Source organism: Talaromyces rugulosus, chromosome V, assembly GCF_013368755.1.
Source record: "Talaromyces rugulosus chromosome V, complete sequence".
Lineage (NCBI taxonomy): Eukaryota > Fungi > Ascomycota > Eurotiomycetes > Eurotiales > Trichocomaceae > Talaromyces > Talaromyces rugulosus.
In genome coordinates, this window is record NC_049565.1 from 1599151 (window position 1) to 1623921 (window position 24771).

At 47.0% G+C, this 24771-nt stretch overlaps 9 protein-coding genes across 9 annotated transcripts; 4 read left to right on the forward strand and 5 right to left on the reverse strand.

Annotated features, from left to right (window-relative positions):
• Positions 1-88: 88 nt before the first annotated feature.
• Positions 89-3108, reverse strand: TRUGW13939_09100 (uncharacterized protein; the record flags this gene model as incomplete). Its single annotated transcript, XM_035492225.1, has 5 exons — positions 89-1532; positions 1808-1854; positions 1908-2440; positions 2515-2929; positions 3004-3108. The coding sequence occupies 5 exons, from the start codon at positions 3106-3108 to the stop codon at positions 89-91; spliced, it is 2544 nt and encodes an 847-aa protein (XP_035348118.1).
• Positions 3109-3591: 483 nt separating this feature from the next.
• On the reverse strand, positions 3592-5564 carry TRUGW13939_09101 (uncharacterized protein; the record flags this gene model as incomplete). Its single annotated transcript, XM_035492226.1, has 5 exons — positions 3592-4232; positions 4301-4348; positions 4402-4777; positions 4831-5244; positions 5304-5564. The coding sequence occupies 5 exons, from the start codon at positions 5562-5564 to the stop codon at positions 3592-3594; spliced, it is 1740 nt and encodes a 579-aa protein (XP_035348119.1).
• A 2517-nt stretch (positions 5565-8081) lies between these two features.
• On the forward strand, positions 8082-9817 carry TRUGW13939_09102 (uncharacterized protein; the record flags this gene model as incomplete). Its single annotated transcript, XM_035492227.1, has 8 exons — positions 8082-8121; positions 8176-8213; positions 8275-8707; positions 8782-8855; positions 8915-9035; positions 9157-9353; positions 9422-9509; positions 9576-9817. 8 exons carry the CDS (start codon positions 8082-8084, stop codon positions 9815-9817), a joined length of 1233 nt encoding a protein of 410 aa, XP_035348120.1.
• Positions 9818-10128: 311 nt separating this feature from the next.
• On the reverse strand, positions 10129-10923 carry TRUGW13939_09103 (uncharacterized protein; the record flags this gene model as incomplete). The annotated part of the gene is made up of 1 exon (XM_035492228.1): positions 10129-10923. The coding sequence occupies one exon, from the start codon at positions 10921-10923 to the stop codon at positions 10129-10131; it is 795 nt and encodes a 264-aa protein (XP_035348121.1).
• A 2592-nt stretch (positions 10924-13515) lies between these two features.
• On the forward strand, positions 13516-15467 carry TRUGW13939_09104 (uncharacterized protein; the record flags this gene model as incomplete). Its single annotated transcript, XM_035492229.1, has 6 exons — positions 13516-13591; positions 13657-14067; positions 14132-14727; positions 14795-14818; positions 14879-14899; positions 14961-15467. The coding sequence occupies 6 exons, from the start codon at positions 13516-13518 to the stop codon at positions 15465-15467; spliced, it is 1635 nt and encodes a 544-aa protein (XP_035348122.1).
• A 418-nt stretch (positions 15468-15885) lies between these two features.
• On the reverse strand, positions 15886-17904 carry TRUGW13939_09105 (uncharacterized protein; the record flags this gene model as incomplete). The annotated part of the gene is made up of 1 exon (XM_035492230.1): positions 15886-17904. One exon carries the CDS (start codon positions 17902-17904, stop codon positions 15886-15888), a length of 2019 nt encoding a protein of 672 aa, XP_035348123.1.
• Positions 17905-18663: 759 nt separating this feature from the next.
• Positions 18664-19200, forward strand: TRUGW13939_09106 (uncharacterized protein; the record flags this gene model as incomplete). The annotated part of the gene is made up of 1 exon (XM_035492231.1): positions 18664-19200. One exon carries the CDS (start codon positions 18664-18666, stop codon positions 19198-19200), a length of 537 nt encoding a protein of 178 aa, XP_035348124.1.
• Positions 19201-20603: 1403 nt separating this feature from the next.
• TRUGW13939_09107 (uncharacterized protein) lies at positions 20604-21348 on the forward strand (the record flags this gene model as incomplete). Its single annotated transcript, XM_035492232.1, has 2 exons — positions 20604-21140; positions 21193-21348. The coding sequence occupies 2 exons, from the start codon at positions 20604-20606 to the stop codon at positions 21346-21348; spliced, it is 693 nt and encodes a 230-aa protein (XP_035348125.1).
• A 447-nt stretch (positions 21349-21795) lies between these two features.
• TRUGW13939_09108 (uncharacterized protein) lies at positions 21796-24684 on the reverse strand (the record flags this gene model as incomplete). The annotated part of the gene is made up of 1 exon (XM_035492233.1): positions 21796-24684. One exon carries the CDS (start codon positions 24682-24684, stop codon positions 21796-21798), a length of 2889 nt encoding a protein of 962 aa, XP_035348126.1.
• Between the last annotated feature and the right edge of the window lie 87 nt (positions 24685-24771).

A 24771-nucleotide genomic window follows, 5' to 3' on the forward strand; every position in this document is an offset into this window, starting at 1 on the left:
ATATCAATTGATATATAGATATATAGATATATATATAAAAAGCCCCAGTCTAAACTCCTAACAAGATATCAACTTGTCATATGCACATTCATACATTAACAGAGGGGCGCCACCTTCCTCTCACGCCTAGCCATAGTTCCTGCGAGAGATCGGGCGCCGACGAGACCAGCATTGGCGTCAAGCGTCCAAACGTCGTCATCTCAATGGGCACTTGTAACTCCGAAATCTTCTGCCGAATCCAGCGCGCCTTCTCCAATACACGTGGACTAATCTTATGGGTTGGTAATGTGATAAGCTGCATGCCTTCGATGCCCTGGAATACCAGTGCGTCGCGATACAGCTTCTGTCGCCAGTTCTCGGTCGACAAATTTGGTATATCGGTCTTTCCTTCGTCGCCTACCCAACTGAAGTGGTCGGCCCAGTAGTGGGCTCGCGGTCCAATGTCTTCTGGGGCAGGTCGAGACGGTGAGGAACGGTCTTCATAACTCATGATACTAATGATGCTCAACCTTCTGGTTGGCGGCGGCGGCGAGAAATCGTCTTTATCAACCTTGGCCATTCCCTCACGCCACATGCGTCGCCAGCGGCGGCAGGTGAGGACATGTCGGAGAGCGGTCTGGTCAGCGGGTAAGTTGGATGTGTGGTCACCCTCGACCTCGCGTACTTGGTAAGGGCCAATTCGGTCAACTTCAAAGGGACCCCATGCGGAGCAGTTCCAATCAGGGATACAATATTTCACAAAATCGAGCCTGTCTTGGATGGTAAAGACAGGGTATTCTTTCGGCAACCGGGGGTCGGAAGAGGTGGAAAAGAAAGACACCGACGACGATGCCGAGGGGGGCGGAGAGAGCGAAGCAGGCGAAGCTGGAACAGACGTATCCGCGAAACGAAGCGGTCTGTCCAGGAAATGATCAAAGGATGTCCCGAATAACTCGCCGTAGATCAGAATCTGCATCGTCGCTCGGCTAGGTTCGGTATATAGGGTGTTGGGCTCGGACACGCCACCCTCCCAGAAATCAGGCGTGGCATTGTACTGGGGGCCGGCCATGCGGTCGATGGCATCGGTAAGAGGGTTCAGCACGCTGAAACGCAGGGAGTGCAGATGCCGAATCTCATCCAGGGTGAGGCCGCGGGGGGCATGTTCGAGGCAGAAGGCAAAGAGAGCGTCGATGCCGCCACGGAATGCCTTGCGCAGAGGCGGAATCCGTGCGGCGGGGTCAGCTAGAGCCCATTCCGAGGTCTGTCGAGCGAGAGCAGCGACGAGAAAATAGGGATGCGGCGAGCAAAAAGTCGGCGCCGACGCAGCGAGCAGGTCGAGGATAGTATGCGGGGCGGTATTCTCGCTGAGGATGTCGTAGGTCAGGCGGCACGTGGACCGCAGAGCAAGGAAGTCCTCGATGTTGCGCAACTGCCGGGTGACGATGAGGATCAGCTCGGTCGGGAGATTCGTCAGGGTGCCCATGCTCGTTGTGAGACGAGATTCCCAGAGGAAGAAGCAGCGAGCAGCATTTTTTTCAATGTTTTTGCGGGCGCTGGTGAGAAAGAGAGTTTAGTTGTTGGCGTGGAGTAGTGAAATTGTGTCAACGCGCCCTCAAATCAGGGAATATCCGGCCAATCAGCGGGGGGTCTGCCCGGGACTAGATGCCGCCTGCATTTGCCGATGTTTATTTTTATATAAGGGGTATATATATATTTTTATACATATATTTATTTGTATTTATTTATACTTATACTTATTAATCACTCTATAGAACATTGAATATACAATACAAAACACTACTTATATAAGAAATAATAAACTACTCACAGCTTGGATTCCCTCGTCTCTTCATCCTGCTGTAAACGGACGACGCCCTGTATAACTAGTTAGACCAGAGTCAAAAGGAAAAGAAAAAAAAAGAACTAACCTCCTGTACACACGTCGCAACGTGCACCCCATCTCGCGACCATATCTTCTGCATCACAAGTCCCCGACCTTCGCCAGCCCACGGGCTCTCCATCTGGCACAGCAACCAATCATCCGACCGGAAACCTAGCGGATCATGAAAGTATATCGTGTGGTCCAAGCTCACCATCATGCCAATCTGCCGGTCGTCGCGCCGCTTGATGATTGAGGACAGTTTATTTGCAGTCAGTGTGCCGTCCCTTGTGCTTGCTCGGATCTCGCTGGCTTCCTCCTCGGCGAATTCCTTGAAATACCGCGAAATGCCTTCACTATCAAGATCGGACGGGTTCTTGAGCGCCTTGAGAGCCCGATGCAACGCTGTTGGCGAGGAGAACCGTGGAATGTTGTGCACTCGCGACACGGTACCAATAAAGTAATTATCGGTCATGTAGGCGAGCGCAGCAAGGTGAGCTTGACGCCCGCCGAGCTCTGAGATATGGCCGCGGAAACGGACCCAGTGGCCCACGCGCTTCTCATCAAGAGGAATATCCTTGGCTATACCCCCAAAAAAGCCGTATCTGTTAGCCCAAGATTTACTCAAACAGGGCCGAAAAGAAAATATGTCATACAGATAGTGTCCCTTCCTGGATTCTGCACCTCAAATGGGCTTTTCGGGTCGCGCGATGTAGGCAAGTCCTTGGGCGGCGAGACATCAGGCATCCTAGTACTGTGCTCAACACGCTTCTTACCGCCGCTGTTTATTCTATTGAAGCTGAGCGTCGTTGTGAAAATGGGCCGCCCACGTTGTCGCGCCTGCACGGTTCTGGTAGCAAAGCTCTTTCCGGTGCGCACTCGCTCGACATGATATGCGATGGGCAGCTCAGAGTCTCCGGCAAGCACGAAATAACAATGCATACTATGGACGAAGAATTGTTCGGGGACGGTGCGTTGGGCGGCGCTGAGGCACTGCGCGATCACGGAGCCTCCGTAGACGCCCCGCGCGCCGGGGGGATGCCAGAGCGGACGAGTGTTGGTGAAAACATCCTATTCACGCCATCTGAGTTCAGTGTTAAAGGAACTACTGATGAGGAGAGAGAAAGGGAGGAGCTTGCGCGTACCGGTCCAATGTCGAGAATCGGAGTTAACTCCAGGACGTTTTCGATGGGCGCCTTCTTGTCGTCCAGCGGCGGGGGATCGAACATGGTAACGCCTTTCGATGCCATTATCGCGAGGCCTGATTTATGACGCTGCAATTAGAAGGATATACAAAATGAATGAATAAATATAAAAAAGAAGAGAAGAATGAAGCAAGCTGGAAAAGCGCCCGGGGTTTGAGAAGAACCAACGAGGCAAGATGAATCCCGGCGTGTCCGGCTCAGAGAATGAGCCGAGGTTCTTTTGCTGGCCGGTCTTGGCATTCCGAACCCTAATTTTGACGTTTACTAAACAACAAAGTCATTGCATTATTTCATGTGATGAATTATTGCTTTTTCAAAGTGAGGGCATTTGAGTGGTGATTCATTAACATTACTAACAACAGTCATTATCTAATTAGTAGCCATGCAAGGATGATATCGTAAATCAATAAACTCGTAAATAAACAAAGTCCGACGCCGTGGGTATGTAAGCAAACTGCTATGCATGTGGGTATTAAAATGCAGTCATGTTCCTTTTCCTCCTCTTTCATGCTATCCCGTCCAGTGTTCTTACTGGAGGTGCTTTTCTGTGACCTCCTCACTATCCCTAACAGACGGGCCTTTCTCAACGTCTGCGTTTGGATCAGCGGCAGAAGCATGAGCAGCATCTTCCTCCGCCCAGGCCCGTCTTTCCTCTTCCTTCAGCATCTTCAGATGTTGACACATTTTACTGTTCTGTCGAATCGTCTTTCCGTAGTATATGAACGCAAAGGGGATGACAGACACCCCCAAGCTGATAAATGCAATAATGCTGCATCCCCAGTTGATTCCCACATGGTTGAACATAGGTTTCGCGGCCAGGGGCAGAACAGCGCCGAAAATGCTCCGGCAGCAGCTCGACGCGGATTGTGCACTGGCTGCAAAAGTCTCGTATGCGTCGGAGAGATAGTTCAGCATGGCCATGAAGATCAATTCATAAGCAAGACCGAACATGACGCCCGACGTCATCGGCACAGCCCAGTGGATATTGGGCGATGCTGTCCAGCCAAGCCAGAACAGCGAGACCACATAGAGCGGTCCGCCGATGCAGGCGAGTGGCAAGCGGCGGTAGTCTTCGTTATGTGCCCAAGCCGCACCGCGAGCCTTTGCTCGCTCGAGGTAGCCGTCGTACCATATGAATATTCCGCAGGCAATGAAGCATCCAAGAGAAACTAGCGACGCGTTAGTACTCATTACTCACAATGACTTTGACTTGATGTTTCTCGCTTCGTTAACTCACTTGGCAGGTACGTCAGGCCGGCAATACCGGGGCTCATGCCGTAGATCCCTAGAAACACTGGGTTAGATGAATTGGGAATGTGGAGAGTCGAGTGGATTTACCTTCGAATATCAATGGGTACGCTTGAAAATACAGATAGAAAATTGCATATGCCAAGGCAAGGTAGAAGCAGGTCAATGACACCATGTACTCGTTCAGGATCATGCGCAGTGGCCTGGTCAAAGTGACCGTCAAAGTGGCCCGTAGATCATGGGGCATGAGATCCAAGGGCGCGACGATGCCTTTGTTACCAGTTTCTTTGCGCAATTTGCGTGCACGACGCTGCAACAAAACGGGACCGTACGTCTCTGGGAAAAACAAAACACATGGGAACGAGGCTCCGGCAATAATGAGGCCCAACCAAAAGGCCCAACGCCAATTGACCGTGGAGATGAAGCCGGACATGAATGGCGAGATGATAGGGCCCACGGCTGTACACTGCTCAAGTCAGTTAATGTTGCAGAGAGCAAGATGGTGAGGGCGAAACATACAGACATGAACCATGCCATCGTTCTTCCGCGTTGGATTGGGTCGTCATTGATGTCAGCGTAGACACCACTTATAATAGAAATGGGAGCGGCAGCCGCCATGCCATTGAGGAGTCTAAGCACTAGCAAGGCGGGAAAGGAGGGAGCCAACGCGCAGCCCAAGGAAAAGAAACAGAACAGTATATATCCAATGACCAGTGGCCATCGACGACCATACTGCTCTGATAGCGGACCGTATAGAAGTGGGCCTAGGACATATCCGACTAGGAAGAGCGAAATTGGAAGAACGAGCTTCTCCTCGTCAACAATATCAAAGTATTTGGCAATGTACTGGATAGCACCGCTAGGAAGAGAAGACCCGATGGTGCTATTCATTACTTGCATCATACCGGAGCAAAGAACGAACATTTTCTTGCCCTGTGTCACTTTCTTAGCACGGTGGGTCTTAAATATCATTAAGAGGCGGTGTCACCAACCTTTCCCCAGTTGACCGGGTCCTCGGGGTCACCTGGGCCGAACGAGACGAGAGTTTTGGACGCTATTCGCCGAAACCGATACGAAGACGGATTCTGGTATCGTTCCTGTACTGCCTCGTGCATCATGTCGTCCTCCTGCTCGGCAATGCCTTGCAGTGTGGCTTCCGAGTCATTGTGCGGGGGAACAGGCATTGTTTTCGTATCGACCTGTATCGCTTGAGTCGATGTTGAGGCGGCTTGGATCTCGTCGACTTCTGGCATGGTGGGCAGGTCCTGGCGTTCAAGGTGATTGTCTTTGGGTCTCGCCGACAAGCCTATCCCAGTGGGAGTAGTCGGCTATTTATTTACATGTCTTTTTTTTCCACTTAGTACTTTCCCTCCCTTCGTGGACCAAGTTCAATTCTGCCCAAGGCTAGTCAGCCAAGAACCCACAGTGGGGAATGCTTTTGCCATGAAGCCAAAGGAATAAAACAGGAAAAGCGGAAGAGAAATCCTTGACGGGAATAAGTGGCGCAGAACCAGCCAGTCGGGATGGCATCCTCGCATCAATGGGTACAGAAGACAGACGCTAGCTGTCTCTACTAGGCAAAAATTTGCCATTACGAGGCAGTGAAAGCGTCAATTTTCTTGCAGTTTTCTCTCATAGATGGAGCGGTCTAGCCTGGACTACAGGATCTGCGCCCTTTTGCAAGACTAGTCGATCGGGGAAAAGTGCGAATTATCCACAGCAGCCGGTTAAGACGGCCCGCTGCCAGGCAAATCAAACGCCCTATTGGTGTCAATCTCACTAGGAACAACGTCCTTGCGCCTGAGCGTATTAGCCTTCGTGATTTGGGTTGCAGGAAGTTGGAACTTTTACTTGTCACGTACCCTTTACCAACGATATGCGCGCCACAGGGATTGCTTACATGAAAATCCGATGATGTGATGTGACAATATATCCCTAGCCACAGCATTGAAGCTAGGTGGGCTTCTCCACTCATCAACTGTTGGAGTCTTTCATCATCATCATTATTATTGCAACGGATTCTCCTCGCTTGCCTCGTCTTCAAGCACGTGCGATTAGACGGGATGGCGTCTGCAAAGCAAGTATAACAACACTTCTACACACTGATACTTCCAAGTGATCTACGAGTAGGAGAGGCAGGACTTGCATTCCCATGCATCTCGAGATACAACTCATCCCACAGACGCCTTGCCGAGCGTGCGGAGGCAAAGGCCAGAACCATCCATCGACCCTGCTGGCAAAATGAGTCACTTGCTGACCTTGACAGGCACCTCGCATAGAAGTCCGAGTGGAGCTGGGAAAATTTTTTATTTTCCTAAGCCGAGAGCGGGGTCCGCAGGTGCTGCTTATTGGCCTAACCATGATCGGCCTTTTTCTGGGGCCGGCGCCACCGCGTTGGATTGGTCGATCTATGGCTGTCTATATGCCATTCGAGTGTCAATTGATATTAATTGACGCCGCCAGAGACGTAGTCGGTGTGTTGTCTGTGCGTGCAGTATGCAATATCACGCATCTGTTAGCCAGCAGTGAAGAACATCTATCTATTTAGTGTTTACATATATGGTAGCTAACAAACAATATATATCTAAAGGGCTCAAGATGTTACTTGAATCTCATTTAACAGTATGTATCAATGTCCGTATTCTGATGTCATCATTGATCAATTGATGTGTATATATATAGAATGTTTTGAGACAACTGATCGATAAATTCAATACCAGCGCTGATCACATACAAGGCCGATTTTGATATAGGGCGAAGATCACTTGTCACCTAGAAACCAAGACTCGCTGAGATCAACCAGACCGATTCAAAATAATCTATGCGATAGCAAGAACAGATTCATAACAAGAGTGCACATTGTTGATAAGTTTCTCCAGATTTATCCTAATCGGGCAGAAATTTCCTAATTCGGTACATGTTACCCATTTCCGCTCCCCTCTCTCACTATACCATTGAAGGTATCGCCTACCAAGCAGTTTAAGATTTTCCTCCTACTTTATTTGCTTTATTTTAATGACTTATATTTCGATTTTGTGCAATACTATGGAATATTTAAGATCAAACTTTCAAGCATGCGACCGCCCGATTCTAGTTTGTTACAGATGGTTTAACATGTCAGCACGATATTGGACGACACATACAATTGAACTCATCTATACATTGGATTTTGGTCCAAAATTTGATGCTTTCCAATTTCTCCGAGCTGGCCTGATAGCAGTAGCATGTCAAGCCGCTCTAAATGAAGGGGAGAATAGCTATGCACGACCAGACAAAACGAAAGGAGAACCCAAATACCATGGTTTCGGCACATAGAAATTCCACAAATGCATCACTTTCGCACGAATGTCGACACCTACTCGTAAAAACCTCTGAACAAGGGACGTTTCGCTACACCTCGGATGCGCGGGTGATCTGCTTCTCCTAGTACAGACTTGGCGAGGCCAACGGGACTTTGCATCCGTCAATAATGGGTGGCCTATCGGACTCTCTCGGCGAGAGTAAATATTGAACTTTTTTTCACATAATTTCGGTCGTTCGCTCTTTCGCTTCTTCAGTTTGGACTCGGACCCAACGCGCCTGATTACCAAGTCGCTCGATAATGACAATGATGTTGATGCTGTGCTGGGATTAATCTGTAAATATTTAAGGTATCCAAGTTGCGCAAATTTCTTCATTACAATATTACACATTTCGGAAATATAGCCTAGTACTCGCCAGCAATCTGTCACAACATTCAGCATACCGGTTTTCACCATAACCTCATCACAATGGCCGATTCAGATTTCCATGTTCTCATTGTTGGAGCTGGTTTGTAAACACTCTTCTTATGTTTAGTGTTTTTATGAGCTAATATGATTGTAGGAGCAACCGGTCTCTTGATTGCCCAGGGACTGAAAAAGGTAGCCCTATATGATATCATATGATTTCCCGCATATTTCACTGACAATCACATAACTCAAGGCCGGAATTCGAGCTACAATCTACGAACGTTACTCAAGGGAAGAGTACGAAGAACGCGCTGGAAAATGGACCGTAGCCCTACACTGGTCAATTCCCTTTATCGAAGCCTGTGTTCCACTAGAAATCTCAGCAAAACTCAAGTCCACTGAAACCCATCCTTGGACGGATAATGACTCTACCGAAGCCGCATACATTCCGCTCGTTAACGGGCTCACTGGCGATCTCATGGCTAAAATGCCTATGCCTAGCGGGCGGCGAGTTTCGCGAGGCAAGCTTCGAAACTTGCTTTCCACGGGTATTGACATTCACTTCGGAATGAAACTGTCAGAAGTCCGTTCAGAGTCTGCTGCCGGAGAGAAACCTGCTGTGACGGTTTTATTTAATGGAGGCAGTGTCGTGGCCAAGGGGAGTGTCATTGTAGGCGCTGATGGAGGTTTGTTTTGTGTCCCATTTCTTTCATGGCCCTTTTTTTATCGCTCGATCTAACACTTTACTCTTTCTTTATAGCAAGAAGTGTAGTCCGAAATTACCTCGTGGGGAAGGAAGCTGGGGAGTTACAAGCAGCCGAGAGTTTGTCATTAGTAAGGGCATTGTATTCCAGGCACTGAAAGAGATATGACGTTGACACCCGATTTAATAGAATGTTTTTGCGACTTTTACAGCAGAGCAAGCATTGTTTATCCGCAACAACAGTCATTTAATCGGACAGGCATGTCTACTGGAAAAGTACCAAATTGAATTTTATACTAACCGTTTATCAGGTCAGTCCCCATCCAAACCAGAACACTTTAGTGTTCTCAACTAGTAAGTTTAGAACCAAACAGCCATTTCCTTATTTTTCTTAAATATATTTCCATTTTTCATCATGCTAATATCCTACAGTGGCCGATGTCGTGGATCCGGAAAAGCCAGAGACATGGGTTTTTCAATATTCCTTCTCGAATCTCACCAAAGATGACCCGCCAGCCGATGAAGAAGAGCAAAGAAAACTCTTCAAAACCTATATGGCAACCTATTGCGAGCCTTATAAATCGATAGGCTTGTGGGTGACTGATGACACTCCGATCAGTGCAGAAAGGGTAAGCAGTGACAACTCCGTATCAGCATTTTTTAGAACAAAAGTGGATTGCTAATTCTGTATCAATAGTTTAACTTTTGGGGAAATATAGTCCCCTGGGACAACAGGGATGGGAAAATAACCATCGCTGGCGATGCAGCACATCCTATGCTTCCTTGTAAGCCCTTTCCTTTTATACGATAATGCTTGATCGAAAATTCAACTAACTAATGCAATGAATTAGTCCGTGCTCAAGGCCTTAACAATGCTGCAGAAGATGCAAAGTTGTATGTCGACGCTATCAAGGGTGTTGTCTACGACAACAAAGACTTGAAGTCAACTATCGATGCGTACGACGAGTCGAGCTACACCCGTGGAAAGACCGATATTATCTCTTCACATGAGCAAATGAAGGCATATCACAACTGGGATATCGTAATGAATGGTCCTCTGATGAAGAGCGGAGGTTATGGAAAGCCCCGTTAAGCCGACGTCCTCATTAGGAACATTCAAATGTTGAAGTGGTGCATCTCGACATCTCGCTGGTGGACGAGAAAGAGTTGGACACGGACCAATATCCAGACACTAAAGTCAAACTTTATTTAAACATGGAAGGTATCTTCATATACAAGTAATTGATGTTTATTTTGAAGAATATATACATGAAAGGTTTCAACGGTGACAATCGCCAAGAGACAAGCCAATTGAATTTGATACAGAGCCTCTAACCCTCATATAACACTGCTTAAAAATTGCTAAGCAACAGTGTTAATGAACGATTGCGGCCTGATCTTAATCTAGGCGCAGTAGGGGTTGGAGGTACCCTGGCAGGTAGTTCCAGTGCCGCAGGTCTCGACAGTGGTCCAGCTGCTGTTGACGCACTGCTCAAGGGCAGTCGAATCGCTGTTGCATTGCCAGGTGTTGCTGCTGCACGAGGAGCTAGTCGGCGTGGCAGAGGCCGAGGCAGGCGAAGTGGTTGTCGCCAATGTGGTAGGGGAAGCAGATCCCGACGGAGAAGTAGTAGGAGACGTAGTGGTAGTAATGGCAGTAGTGGTGACACCGCTAACGGGACCCTGGGGAGTTCCTGATCCATCATAGTCAAAGGTATAAAGCGACTCATCAACGATCTCCCAACTGATATCGATATGGCCATCGGTGCATGCCTCCGAAGAAAGTTTATCCAGCACTGAGAAGCTAAAGTCTAGGCCGGGAGAGCCGTCAGGTTGCCAAGTATCCTGATCAGGTGTTCCCTGGGAGCATCGGTAGCATCCGTCACCAATGAAAAGGGGCAGATCAGACTTGACACCGTTGACTGTGACCTCGACCTTCTTGCCGCAGTATTTTCCCATATCGGAAATCAGTTGACTGTGGTTCATGGCAACGAGGTATTCGGAGCCGACATCTTCGAGAGTATACACCTGGGTAAGACTGCACTCAACCTGGCCGGTATTTGCGACCGAGAAATCGGTGCTGCAGGCGGAAGGAGAGTCGATGTCGTAGTAGTATGTGCCGAATCCATTTCCACTGAAGATAGAATCAGCCTTGGCGGCTGTGGCTAGCAGGCCAGCTGCTGCAATCATTTCAGTCTTCATTTTCGGTTTCTGGGAGGGAGTGACTGTATGATATCTGAAGGAGGGGCACGACTTTGTAATGGTCGTTTGTCAAAGAATGTTAAAAAGGAGCGACAGATGTCGATCAGAAACGAAAGTCTGGATGCTTGGCTGGTGATAGAAAGACAAACACAGCGAGAGCTGGACCGGGGAAGGGCGTTATTATATTGCCGATCATGAAACCCACCTGCCCAGCAAAATTATTATTGGAATCTCGGTTTGACGTACACCTCTCCCTCCATCTGGCCATGAGCACTGATCTACTAACGACCATCCACATGGTACCTGACACGAAACTGGTATTAAGCTACAAGAGGAAAGGTATGTATGTAACATCTTACGTGCCGGGAGTTAAATTGGGTTAATGGTGTCCTTAGCCTGGTCATCATTCACGGAATCTACTCTGTTCTTACTGTATTAGGCAAGGCCAGGTACCTGGGAAAGTATGGTGGATACAACACCGCCGACGTTCCAGTCAGCACTTGCAACTACTTGTTGGACTCCCGGAAATAAGGAAGAACCTCTAACGGAACTTTAGGTGCTGTCTTGCTCAAGGAACAATGATTAATATTTGCATTTCAGGCTCTAGATCTGTTTACACTCCAACTCAGTTACTTATTCGACGCCGAGGAAATTTGGTACCTGGATCGGGACTCGGTTAACCACGTTTCGCGATAGTTGCCGGCGGCCCCAACTTGACGCCCCCATGGGCCCATGTAACATCATCGCGGGCTGACTGGAAGGAAACCCTTTTTATTGGCCTAAAAGTTACCAAATGCGAATGGGCGATCTCCCTCTCGAGATTGGTTAGATAAAACAGCTGCAAGTATCCTCGATCTGCTCTGATTGGGTGGAATCGATGCACCGAGAGAGTGGACGGCACAATGTGTTGGATGGGTTCTTGAGAACGGAAATGCAGGACAATCATTGATCATAACAGTAATCTAAAGAAAAATAAGAATGCATAAGCTTTTAAGTGACAAGCGATCTACAAGTCAAACCACCGATTTTCTAGGTTAGAATTTGCATAGGCCGAGGATCAATGTGACTTGAACATGAAACTCCGCAATGCCACTTTGTAGGATGACAACGACGACAGAGCCGAAAACTTACAGTCATAAGGGCGGCTGACATACTTCCTTGACGTACTACAGTACGTACTAATCTTGTGGGTATTCACACCTGCAAAAAGGTTACAGGGAAATCCTTTGAACACCCCTCGAGCACGTCTCTAGGCTTGAAAGCTATCTATACACGTGCGCGTGATGACTATCTAGCTTCAATACTTGATTAACGTTTAAACTTTTGACGCTTCAATTTTGGGGCTGTCTGATTTTAGTCCCTGGGTGGTGAACTACTGATAGCGAAAATGTCACAGGGAGACCAAGCCATTATGCGGACGAAGTAAAAGCAAAAGAGTTAGTAAAAGACCAAATATTAAGGTAAAAATTAAAAGTATGTTGTGATGCTAGGTTCTGCGCAGCAGAGGTACCTGGTTAGTAGTCCTGCTATCGAGCCAAAGACTGACGAAGGAATCCCTCAAGTTAGAGACGAGACTCTCCGCCTTGTCTAATAATGGTCGGACTATGTTAGGTTTAGGGCTACAAATAATAACTAAGGTTGGATGGAGCATGGAATTAGGGATAGACTTATCACTATCAGTAATTCGACGATGTACCTACGTTGGAACTGATCATATGCTTCCATGTGAAGATGCATGTAGATAGATGCTTGGCAAGACGAGTCAATGATTAATCGAGTTTACGATGATACTAACTTATCAATGGTCTAATTTATTCTAATATCGTTTATTTGAATAGAAATCTGCTCATTTGAGATCATACAACTAGGAAAAAAAAAATCACAACAGGAGAGAAAAGTGTGGTAAACATTGTTTATATTTATTGATCTGAAAAAAAGAGAGAAAACACCAATGCCCATTTATAGACTGCGCAAAGAATTATGCATGCAATCGGATGCATGTTCATGCAGCTAGTTAATTCGGAATCGGAGAATGCAAGGTTATGGAAATGGTTAATCGGAGGTCCCCGCGAGGGAACCTGATAATCAATTTACAAATTAAAAAAGTCAAAAGTAATAGTAGTTTGCAAATAAAAGCGCGTGCTAATATTAGAAGCATGCGATATCGCAAAAGTAACGAACAAGTCCGATTTCAACGGTAGTCGACTTGGGATTTCCTAATTGGGCGACGAGATGAAGGTATACAGGATCGCCCCACATGCGATCCTTGGATGCACAAAGGAGGAACCTTAGCTGGACGACAACTTCACACGTTCTTCCTGTGTAGAGATCCTTCCTAGAATGCTCTAGCGAGAAGAGGTATTAGCAAATAAAAAACCCAATATAGGCAGAGCACGGTCAGTCGAGAGTTAAAGCCGCCCAGTAGTGCGTCCAATTATTACCGGTTGCCCTGCACAATATTCGGCAAGGGAGAAGAGGGGCGTCAACAACCCCTGGCCGACTCGCAAATAAATAGTCTCAGACGCCCGCCATGGGTGACTTCGATGTGTAACGAATTTTTCTGGCCTCTGTCCTGCGATCCTGCGACTCGACATGGAGCTAAGTGTGAAGTCTCTGTTCCCCTGCTTCTTTAGGCAAAAGCCGCAAGAGCCCTGGAAGGAAATCGAAGGTTTTTGATAATAAAATATTTTTCTTCCTACTATTTAATGCACAGAACTGATGATTTCATTACAGAAGAGGCGGAGCGAATAGAAAAGTTTCCATCATGGGATTCCTCAGATGAAAACCCGCTCATGATGGAGGCTTTTGAATGGTACGTGCCGCACGATGGTCGCCATTGGCAGCGTTTGCAGCAAGCACTTGGTGATTTAAAAGAAATTGGGGTCGACAATCTTCTTTTGCCGCCGGGGTGTAAAGCCATGAATCCCGCGGGGAACGGGTACGACATTTATGACCTGTACGATCTCGGGGAATTCGACCAAAAAGACAGTGTGGCAACAAAATGGGGCACGAAAGAAGAACTGTCGAGTCTAGCAAAAGCGGCCCAGATGCTGGATATGGGAATTATTTGGGATGCTGTCCTGAATCACAAAGCCGGCGCAGACGATGGAGAAAAGTGTCTTGCTGTGACAGTTGATCCTCATGGTTCGTACACCAGTCTCATAAGTAAATGAAAACGAAAGTCCCCAAGCTGATACACTGGAATAAGATCGAAACCTCGACCTCACAAAACCCGAAGAAATCAAAGCATGGGTAGGCTTTGAGTTTTCTGGTCGTGGAGAGACATACAGCAAGATGAAGTACCACTGGCAACACTTCAACGGCACAGACTACGATGAGCTAGACAAGAAAAATGGGATCTACAAAATATTTGCACCGGGAAAGGATTGGGCAAAAGACGTTAGCACGGAAAACGGCAATTATGACTATCTTATGTTTGCCAATCTCGACCACTCCAACCCGGAAGTGAAGCAGGATATTCTGAACTGGATAGACTGGATTGGTCATCAATTACCGCTGGCCGGCATGAGACTTGACGCAGCAAAGCATTATTCGTCTGGATTTCAAATGACCTTGGTAGACCACGCTCGACAAAAGTTTGGGAAGGATTGGTTTGTCGTGAGCGAGTTTTGGTCAGGAAAGATGACCGAGCTGAAAAAGTATATGGAAGACATGGAAGAAAGAGTGCATCTTTTTGATGCGCCGCTTTGCAACCGACTGTCTGCTATTTCTCAAACGCGGGGAGGCGATTTGCGTTTGATCCTTGACAATACATTGGTGGACTATAAGCCAGAGCAAGCAGTGGTAAGTCGATATATTCATCTAGGACTAATGTTTTCGATGTTGCACATGTACTGAAAATTATTTCTAGACATTTGTCATGAACCACGATACTGTAAGTTTATGATAAACCACTGTCAACTGGTGACTTTCACATGCTTACCTCGATAAACAGCAACCATCACAAGCCCTAGAGGTAAGCTATGACTGTCTTCAAATGTTATTTTAGAATACACCCCCTCACAACGAGAATACAGGCTCCAATAGCGCCATTTTTCAAACCAATTGCCTACGCCCTCATTCTCCTTCGCAAACAAGGCTACCCCTGCATCTTTTATGGTGATTTATACGGTATTTCAAGTGGTGGTAAAAAGAGCCCACCCATTCCTCCCTCCTGTGAAGGCCGTCTTCCAACTTTAGCTCTCGCACGAAAGCTTTATGCCTACGGTGAACAGCGAGACTACTTTTCTGACAAAAACTGCATTGGTTTCGTGCGATATGGTAATGCCCGCCATCCTTGGGGCATGGCTTGTGTGATGAGCAATGGGCTATCGGCCAAAAAGAAGATGTTTGTTGGGAAGAGACACGCCGGCGAGAAATGGACGGATGTGTTGGAGGGTTGTACTACTAATAATACCATCAACCAACCGACAATCACAATTGACTCAAAGGGTTATGGTAACTTCCCAGTCTTGGAGATGAGTGTTAGTGTCTGGGTTAATGCTCGAGCCGATGGAAGAGAGAGGTTTGACCGGCATTTGTGAGTCGATCCTTTTGACATTCCTTCTGCGTTTGGCTCGCGAGGTTTGAGTTTGACTGACTTGGATTGTATTGCAGCAATAGCGACATCTACTCTTACTAAGTAGGAGTACTGCTACGTGGTTTGCCGAGTTTCTGTCAAAAATGTTTCCTTTTCTACGTGTCCTTCCATCTTGTTGCGGAATGCTAGCTGTTAACTAGCATGTACTGTACTACTATTACGGGGTCAACGAAAACCAGGGGTGGGTATCTTTAATGTTTTAATGTTGAGAGAATCAATTCGCTTTCATAACTACCTAATGCTAATGCTTTCGTTCCAGATCCAACATAGATGCGCTACATATAAAATGGAAAACTAACTACATAGTGCAATGAGCACAATCCTCGTACCATATCGTATCGGTCGTAAAAAATAAAGTCCCATCAAGTGACTTCCACGTCAACACCATGCCTAGAAGAGGTTATTGATTCTGCCTCTAATCCAGTGTGCAGGTTTGTTTCAGTAGGGGTCACTGTCTCCTGGTTATCAGGCGATGGATACTCGGAGAGAATTTCATCTTCCGTAGGCAGGTGCTCTTCAGGCCCGAAATTATCGGGAACTGGGTTGGGTTCATGGTCAATTGATTGAGGCTCGGCGCTCTCGATCGGCGGTTCAACAACTTTCTCAACGAGCGTTTCTGTGGCCTGAACTGATGGAGCAGTGCTGGTGGTTTCGTAAATAGGAGGTTCGCTGTGGTTCACTTCTTGAGCCACTCGTTGAACCTCACTAATCCCCTCCACGTACTTCTCAACTTCAATAGTAGGGACTTCTGTCGAGACTTGGGTTAGGACAGAAGCAAAACTCGTATGATAGACCCGAGTACTAACTGCTGGAAAATCACCGAATCGAATAGCATCGGACATGTTGCGTCTGGTCTGAGAACTGTATGCCAAGGCGAGGGTGGCAACGAGGATGCTGGCCACGGTGATGATATTCCTGGTGTCACTTGCCACGATACGAATGTAGTTGAACAAAAGCGTGTGCAGATCAATTTGTTGATTCGGCTTCCTATAGGGGTTTGGACTAAGCGGTTCGAATTTCCGATCGGTTGATATATCGAATGGCGTTAAGCGGGACTCTGGAATATCTCGGTCACGTTGAGGAGCATAAGCCAGCCCATCGATCTCTTCCTGCGGTAGACATTTCTCGCTTGAAGCAATTTGAGCAGCTTTCAGCTGGTTTTCCGTCACAAGAGCTGTTTGTTCCTCTTGTATTCGTCTCTCGACCTCGACCTTCACCTCATACGGTAACCACAGACTGACTTGTACATCGATGCGCTCAATCTCCTTCCAAGCAGCCGTCCAAGCCCCCTCTTTCATCAACCCATTGGCTGCATAAAATCTAACGTTCCATCTCTTGTGACTTGTATGCTGACCAACATGACATCCACAATCTGGACACGACCGTTCATGAGAGTTATCAGACGACAGGCGACTCTCAGTATCCTCGTTATTGCTTTCATTCCCTGATTCCCCACAGTCATGTTCGCCAACAAAATGGCCGTGTTCAATTCTTGGCCGTTGCAGCTCTAAACTTTCCAAAAGCCTTTCTTCCAAGAGCCCATAATCTTCCTGCGGATGTTGAAGGAGAACCCCTCGGTCGCGGAGCAATCCTGAGCCAACAATTTTCTCTTCCAACAGCTTCCATCGTCGCCAAAACTGCAAAGGCAATACGGTTTCAAGGACCTTGCGATCCGGAAGTTGAATCCCCGGGGCGAGGATGACTGTAGGTGGAAGGACAGTGCAGTGCAGCAACACAAGAGGGTTTTCTGTTTTGATGGCCGGCTTCTTTGGCGTCCCCCCCGTGGAATTATAACCCTGTAGCCTAGCAAGTGGAGATCCGGGAGAGCGCATAACTGATGATGGCGAGCCACGATAGGCTGGCCCTCGGCGCCTGGATGGAGTCATGTATTCATCTTCTTCGTCTTCGGTGTACATCTGCATTGCTCGAACAGAGCTTGGGTGTCTGAACGGCGAATTGCGGTCGCGGATCTTCTGCGGTATCTGGTTGTTGAATGTATTGTAGCTGACATCGCTGTCGTAGACGTCGCCGGTACTCGGAGGGGCTTGATTGCGAACCATGTCTGCTTTGGAATGCACGACAACGGAATCAGGAACTGAAGACAGCGACGAGCGGCTGGATTCAGATTTGGCACCCGCTAGGCGACCATCTGTGAGATCGTCGTCTAGCATTCGATCGTTGGTAGAGTGGCGTCGCGAGGAAGAAGTCGTGTCCGAAGCGTTGTCGTTGAGCAATTGAGACGCGTCGTGGGTTGCGCTGTCCGCTGTGTCCAAGACATCAGGTGGGATTTCAGCCGTGGCAAAAGTGGTCAGGAGCTCGCCATCAGAAGCTGTGCGTTGCTTTTCTCGATCAATGGGCTGCTCGTTTGTCGAATCCTCCATTTTCGCAACACTGGGTCGACCGAGTAATATTATCCCCTCCGGCATGGGAATGTGGCTGTGCGGCGCAGTCGAGTCGTCGGCGATGTGAAACACAAAGAAAAAAAAAGCCCTACCTTTTACGACAGCAAAGACCGTGTAACGCGTTTTTGACGAGATTATTTGTGCTGGTTTTGCATCCACAAGGCAAAGGATCAGGCTGGTCTGGAGTTGTTGTTGGGCTGCGCTGGTCGTGTTGACGTCGCCGCGTCGTGCCGGGCAACGCTGACCGCCAATCACGCCGCGACTCGCTGTTTCATGATAATTGAGACGAGATCTTGCCTCTGATCGCTCAACTCGCCAATATATGCGTGATTTATGATTGTAATGGCGATGACTCTCACAAATACGAAGGCTGTCGTTTCTTCTAGACATTTGTCGTAGGGCGTTGAAAGGTGACATTGTTATCCGCGCCTTTTGATTCATAAACGAGGCATTTTTGTCGACTAGACATAGAGGTTACATCTTTGATGTCGGTTTGTCTTCCATGACTAGGGATAGGCATATCGCGGTGTTCTTCGCGCCCTTTGACAAGGTAAACGACGAGGACAGCAAATGATCAATTGGTACCGCGCGCGGGGTATACATATAAAAAGCCAGTCCCGTTGCAGGGTCAGAGATACATCGTTTCAATGCTTACAATCATTCTTCCACTTCCTACCTGTTATATCAAACTGGCAATACCTTTGAAGTTCACAAATCTACATCAAACATTTCAACCAAATGGCTACTGAAAAGCTCCAATTTCGCATTGCAACCCCGGACGATGCAGAGCGAATCCAGCAACTCGTGCAATCTGCGTTTCGCACCGAGGACAGCAGACCAGACTGGACAGGTCATATTGAACTGGCCACGAACTTCCGAATTGATGTGCAGGAAGTACTGGACAAAATCGTCAGCCCGGAAAACGTCGTTCTGATAGCCCTGGATAGCAGCAACTCCCTTGCGGCTTCTATCGAGGTAGCCAAGCGTGGCTCTGACTATGGTCGCCTTTCTATGATTGCAGTAGATGACCGTTATCAACGCGGCGGTGTTGGGCGCCAGGTCCTCGCCTACGCCGAAGACTACTGTCGACGTACTTGGGGTGTAGAGAAATTCTCACTCAACGCGCTCTCAACACGCAAGGCACTCATTGAGTGGTACATGCGCCGTGGCTACCACAAGACTGGTGAAACTTCACCGTTTCCACGCGAGAGATTCAGCAATCTAGCCTTGCCTGCGGATATGTGCTTCGTCGAGTTGGAGAAGAACTTCTCCTAGGCTAGGAGATGACTAGAGCAACTCCATAGTATCGCGAAACCGGGGAGATCCTCCATTCCCGTTATAACGCAATGGAGGTGATGCAGGATAAACTTGAAAGAGTAAGTGTCTGGTGAAACTGGTTTAAATGCAAAATAAGGAATGGACTAGCGCGCAATCTCTATTTTGGCTTCATCATAACTAGTTCATGTAAGAATACACCAGCACATATACACTAATTTGATTCCAATTTCTATTCTGTACACTGGAATTAATACGCATGATAAGTATTTTGAAAATCCCTTTAATTGTGTAGCAGCTTTGATTCGTTCGGCCATTCTTCAACGCTAGCAGATGGTTGACGGGTTGGAATTTTCAGTTATATTAATTGATGAACGGCGTTGTATGTATATTATTATAGTTGATAACTGAAGAAGATTATAAAAGCATGTCTGACACCCATGAAACTGTCAAGGGGGTTGGAGTCGGTTTTCCAGCGTGTAAGTTGCGGGCGGTTCCCCCACAGGGTTGCGTTGAGACAGTGATGTATCAAATTAATTAACCAGTTCAAAGATCACTCTATTACCAACATATGTATAATCGATAACTTAATTTAAACCCAGAATGTCTAATATACCTATTTTGGCACTCTTGGAAATGACTTGGTGTGTTATGCGTTCAGTTGATGGCCTAAAAGAATAATAGTAATCAAGTTACAATGTTGACCATATCGGCTTATGAAGTGGCATTCAGGCCTATGATAATATTTGGACGTTTTAACAATGAGTTTAGTTATTTCAATATCACACCTTGCTACAAAACGCCAGGGTTCCAGTGCCGTATGACAATGTGCACATAAATACAAATAGCTGGGCTTTGATTGGAGGTATCCAAGCCGACACATGAAAAGCCCCTGCCTATCTATTTTTGTCAAATCTCTTCTCAACCGCTATCTTCTAAAATAAACCCCAAAGTATGGGTAGGTACTAACCCTAATAAAATATATTTCTAACCCATCGAGTTTCGCTATGTGCCTACCTGTCTCGCCTACAAGTTACCCGTTACAGCTTGCAGGCTGGCCAGCGCAGAGACATAGAGTTGTGATGAAGCATGGAAATAGCTTCAGACAAGCCACAATCAAATCGAGACCGATTTTTTGAGGGAAAAGTAAAAACTAGTGGACAAAGAGATATAAATACTGGTCAAAAGTCTTCCAAATGACTTACTATCGACATAGCAATTCACCTTTACAACGCTCTCATTTCTTCAATCTTTATTTGGCTACTGGTAGCCATCTATATATTAATCACTTTTATCATTCACTGAATTTCTATCTTTATCCAACTCGTTCTCAATCAATTCATATCCAGCAATCCTTTATAAAAAGAAAAAGAAAAAGGAAAACACCTACAAGACCACTGAAAATGTATACACAAGCTATTCTATACGCTCTTGCCATCGTCCCACTCGTTTCTGCCCATGGCAAGATCGCAGTTGTCACTGGTGATCTTGGTGGCAATGGTACCGGGCTCGGGATTAGGGGAGCAGCCGTTGCTGGGGCCGGCCCAAACTATCTGACCGAGGTCGACACGACTGTGTTTTGGTCAAGCGACATCACTACTGACGATGACATTGGCTATACTGATGAAGCTGGTAAGAACCACCTCAGCGATCTCGACAAGGCCATGGAACTCTCTGGCAATACGCTTCCACAGGTCAGCAGCGGCGGATCCATCAAAGGTACATATCATATCGTAACCTCCGACGGAGCTGGCCCTCTGGAGGCCCTAGTGGACGAAACCGCAACAGCCAAGTGGTCAGAAGCCAAATCTGCAGATGTGACAACCCAGGTACCTGGCGATGACGGGTGGATTTCGACTTCAAACAAGCGTGACCTGATGAGCCGGATGGTCGGTAGCCTTGCCAAGCGTAGAAATGCTGTGAATGTTAATAAGGACTATGTGAGAACTTTTGAACTGCTCAATTTAAGACACCACGCTAATATTTGGGTAGCCGTTTGCTATCGATATCCCGTCTGGGACCAGCTGTTCGGGCACTGTGAACGGCTTGAAAAATGTCTGCCTTGTCAAGGTATCTAACAATAACGAGAATGGTCCGTTCGGTGGTGTATTTGCTGTGCAGATGCCCTCATCGAGCTCTTCCAAGTAGGATGGACTCGAGTTATTTCCATCAGACTATCCAGACAAGTATTTGACAGCCCATGGAGATGTCTTGTGAATATTCCTCAATCGAGATCAAGAATAACGAGGGGTCTTCGAACTAAACTTTCGAACTGAACACGGAGCTGGACGTTGGTACTTTAACATCCTGCATAGCTGTTAACTAGCCAATCCCAAAATGGAACAGCTTTTTAAACATTGAACATGTAATGAGCATGTCAGTATACCAATCGCATATCTGGTTTTGCCTATTTCTAGTGTAATTTTGCGCCTTGCAAGAATCGCGTAGTTAAAAAGATCATTCCAGTCTAAGTATCGTTGCTGATTACAAATTTGGCCCAAAGAAATCGCACCAGCAGGGGGGCCACTTCAAACCCGAAAAAAGGCAACATAGTTATGAATGTGCAACACCCAACCCGAATTTTCAGATAAAACACTACTCCTGCCACTTCACCCGACCACTTCGGAATAGGCTAACCATACCAATCGGCAACAATCCGGAATCGACAATTCTGAGACCTCCAAAGCTTTCAATCACGTCTGGTCCGTAAAGCTGGGCAACCCACTTCCAGTATGGTTCCATGGAATCCCAATTCTGCAATATACCCTTGGAGTCGGCGTCCAGCGCACTGATAGCAGTCTGGATATCGCCATTATATGCAGTCTCGACGGCTTCCTGTTTGGGCTCTTCGAGAAACTTATTACGCACACTCAGCAGCGTCATATTACTGGTGAAATATGGAGGGAGGGACTCGCGATATTTAATGTACTCTTGGAAAGAAAAGAACGTATTTCCATCGTTGGGGCGGAAGTGTCGGTCTGTTTGGGGTACCCTGCCACTCTCAAAGTTGACCTTGAGAGTTTGGTAATCTTCACGCTCCGCATATTCAAACTGATCAAGGAGTTTGTTTGCGTCTCCTAAAACAGAGTCCCGAATTTGAAGCAACCCGATGAAAGGATTGCGCACTTCTAAACCTCCAAGTTCAGTAGGAAAGTAGAAATAACCATCCGGTATATTTTCAACACCAAAACGGGTTCTAATAGCCCATTTAAGATATTCGATGACACTGCCATTTGACTTTGATTCCACACTCATACTAGACTCTATGCCACCAGCAGACGAGAAAACTTGACGCTGAATGCGCTCATGAGTAGCAAGCATGTTGTCTACATGTGAGCGACCAAAGCAGTTGGCTGACTTTCCGAAATTAGACGTGAAGAAAGTTGCGGCATAGGTATTCCATGCTTGAATCCAGGCAAACACACTGTTTTCTTGTCCTTTCAGCTGTCGACTGAGCTCAGAAATGTGTTCGTTAACCATTTCCTGGTCGATTTCGAAACGGCCACTCTTTGGATTTAGCTGTAACATGCCCCAACATATTGTTCCTGCTGGCAGGCCATTGCATTCTACTGGGTCGATGCTGTACTTGTCTTTAGGATTTCGGCACATACGTGCAGAACCGGTGCGCGACTCATTGGCTTCCAGACCCATCAACCCGACGAAATTGTTTATTGTTGACCAGGCTTTGACACAGATTTCGTGATCGGCAGACCAGAACCAGAGGTCATCCCCAAGTCTCCACAGGATTTCACCGTCGGTCGCTTGATTGATTTGAAAATCGAGACAGAACAAGACAACTTCAGAAAACACTTCACTTAGCACATGCGAGCCAGGCGTTCCGTTTGCCCGCTCTCGAGGCGGTGCTGAAGAAGAATCGTCCATGAACTTTAAAGGCGCAGAGAGGAACCGTTTGAAGAAGCTTATCCATTTCTGTGAGACCCCAAGATAGGATAATATCGTCGAAATTGTTGCATGCGGGAGCGATGCAAAAAGATTGGCGACTTGTGTACGGAAGCAAGTAATGCCGCCTTGCAAGCGAGTTTGGATGAGAATGTCAGTAGACAGCAGATGCAGTAACTTTTGCTTCGTAGCCATGGGTGAAAGTCGCTGCGTTGGTGGTCGATTATTATGGCTATCATAACTATCCAGTGCTTGTTGTGGCTTTGGTAGAACTCGTCTACGTATGACTGGTTCTGGTATCTGCGCCACATATTGTTGTTGCATCTGCACCGACATCAGACCTTTTTTTGCCTTTTTAGATCGAGCCACCTGCGCTTCCTCTTCCCCTTGTTCAGGGGATACATCCAAACTCATTGAAGTTGGGAGATTATATAAGAAGTATTTTTCACTGTAGATCCCTTCTTTTGAGCTAGCCACGCTATCGTTGCTATTTAACGGGCCCAGAAAATACTGTCGTCGCATCTTTTCCAGAGATGATATTGAGCTCCCGGGGGATTTCCATATGCCTTCTGACTGTTGAAATTGAGACAATGAACTCTTCCAAAATACAGACCATTTGAGGCCGATATGCTGGAGGAAAATCGCTTGTAAAAGGTCTTCGTGCATATAGATTTTGAAGGAACCGTTGACTTGCCGGCGTTGCTCAAGTAGAACCTCGCTGCCCCAAGACCACTCCTGTACTGACTTCAGTCGCCTATCCAGTACATCTGATATTTCTTTCAGGGTGATGGAATTGTTCAAAAAGTCTTTTAGGACGTCTTTCTTCTCATCGTCGAGCAAATCTGATGCAAGAAGGCTCTTGATACTTTCCTGCAGACTGGCCGTGTTGAAAATTCCCGGGGATGCCAGAGCTTGCTCAAATTTGGCAGTCCGCCAGCGAAGTGCCTGTAAAGCATTGGGAAGATTTTTTACATCGTCTGGAGTGGCCTCGAATAGGTCTCGTAGGACCCGCTGAATGGCGTCTGTATCAATGTTGGGAGCTTCGAACACCGACTTTTCCCAAGCCTCTCGAGCTTCTAGTTTTTGACTGCTAGAAATATGCTCAAACTCATCCATACTAACATCCCCGTCACCCTGATGAGTTGCAGTAGGCTCGTTTTTCGCAGAAAGCCACTCGGTTGTTAGTTGTGCGTACAACGAGGCATACTTGTACTTTTGCGACTGATTCTCCAGGTGGCTGAGGAGCAGGTCCTGCCACCGAGATAGAATTCTAGGCGATACACTAGGGTCGTATTTCGCCTGTGCAAGGAATCGGTCGAGATTCCTAAGTGTGATCTCTAGATGCTCATTGCCAGTCCCGCCGCGAACAACTCGGCCATCGGAAATGACTACTCCGAAGCAAGTCTTCAATCCATCGACTATAGCAGACAGTCTGGCTATAGGGTCATCGTTGGGACCATTTAGTAGACTGAGTATCTGGTCGTGATGGGCTTGGAATGAAGCACGACCCTTTGCAAGTTCATCTAGCTTTGTGTTGGTGATGTCAAGGAGTGTCTGTGAGAAGAGACTGCCACGAGATGCCATGGTAACGTTTTTATTTCTTTTCTGTTTTTTTCTTCTCTTTAATGTTCTGATAAGAATTGATATGAAGAAGAAAAAAGAATTTCTGAA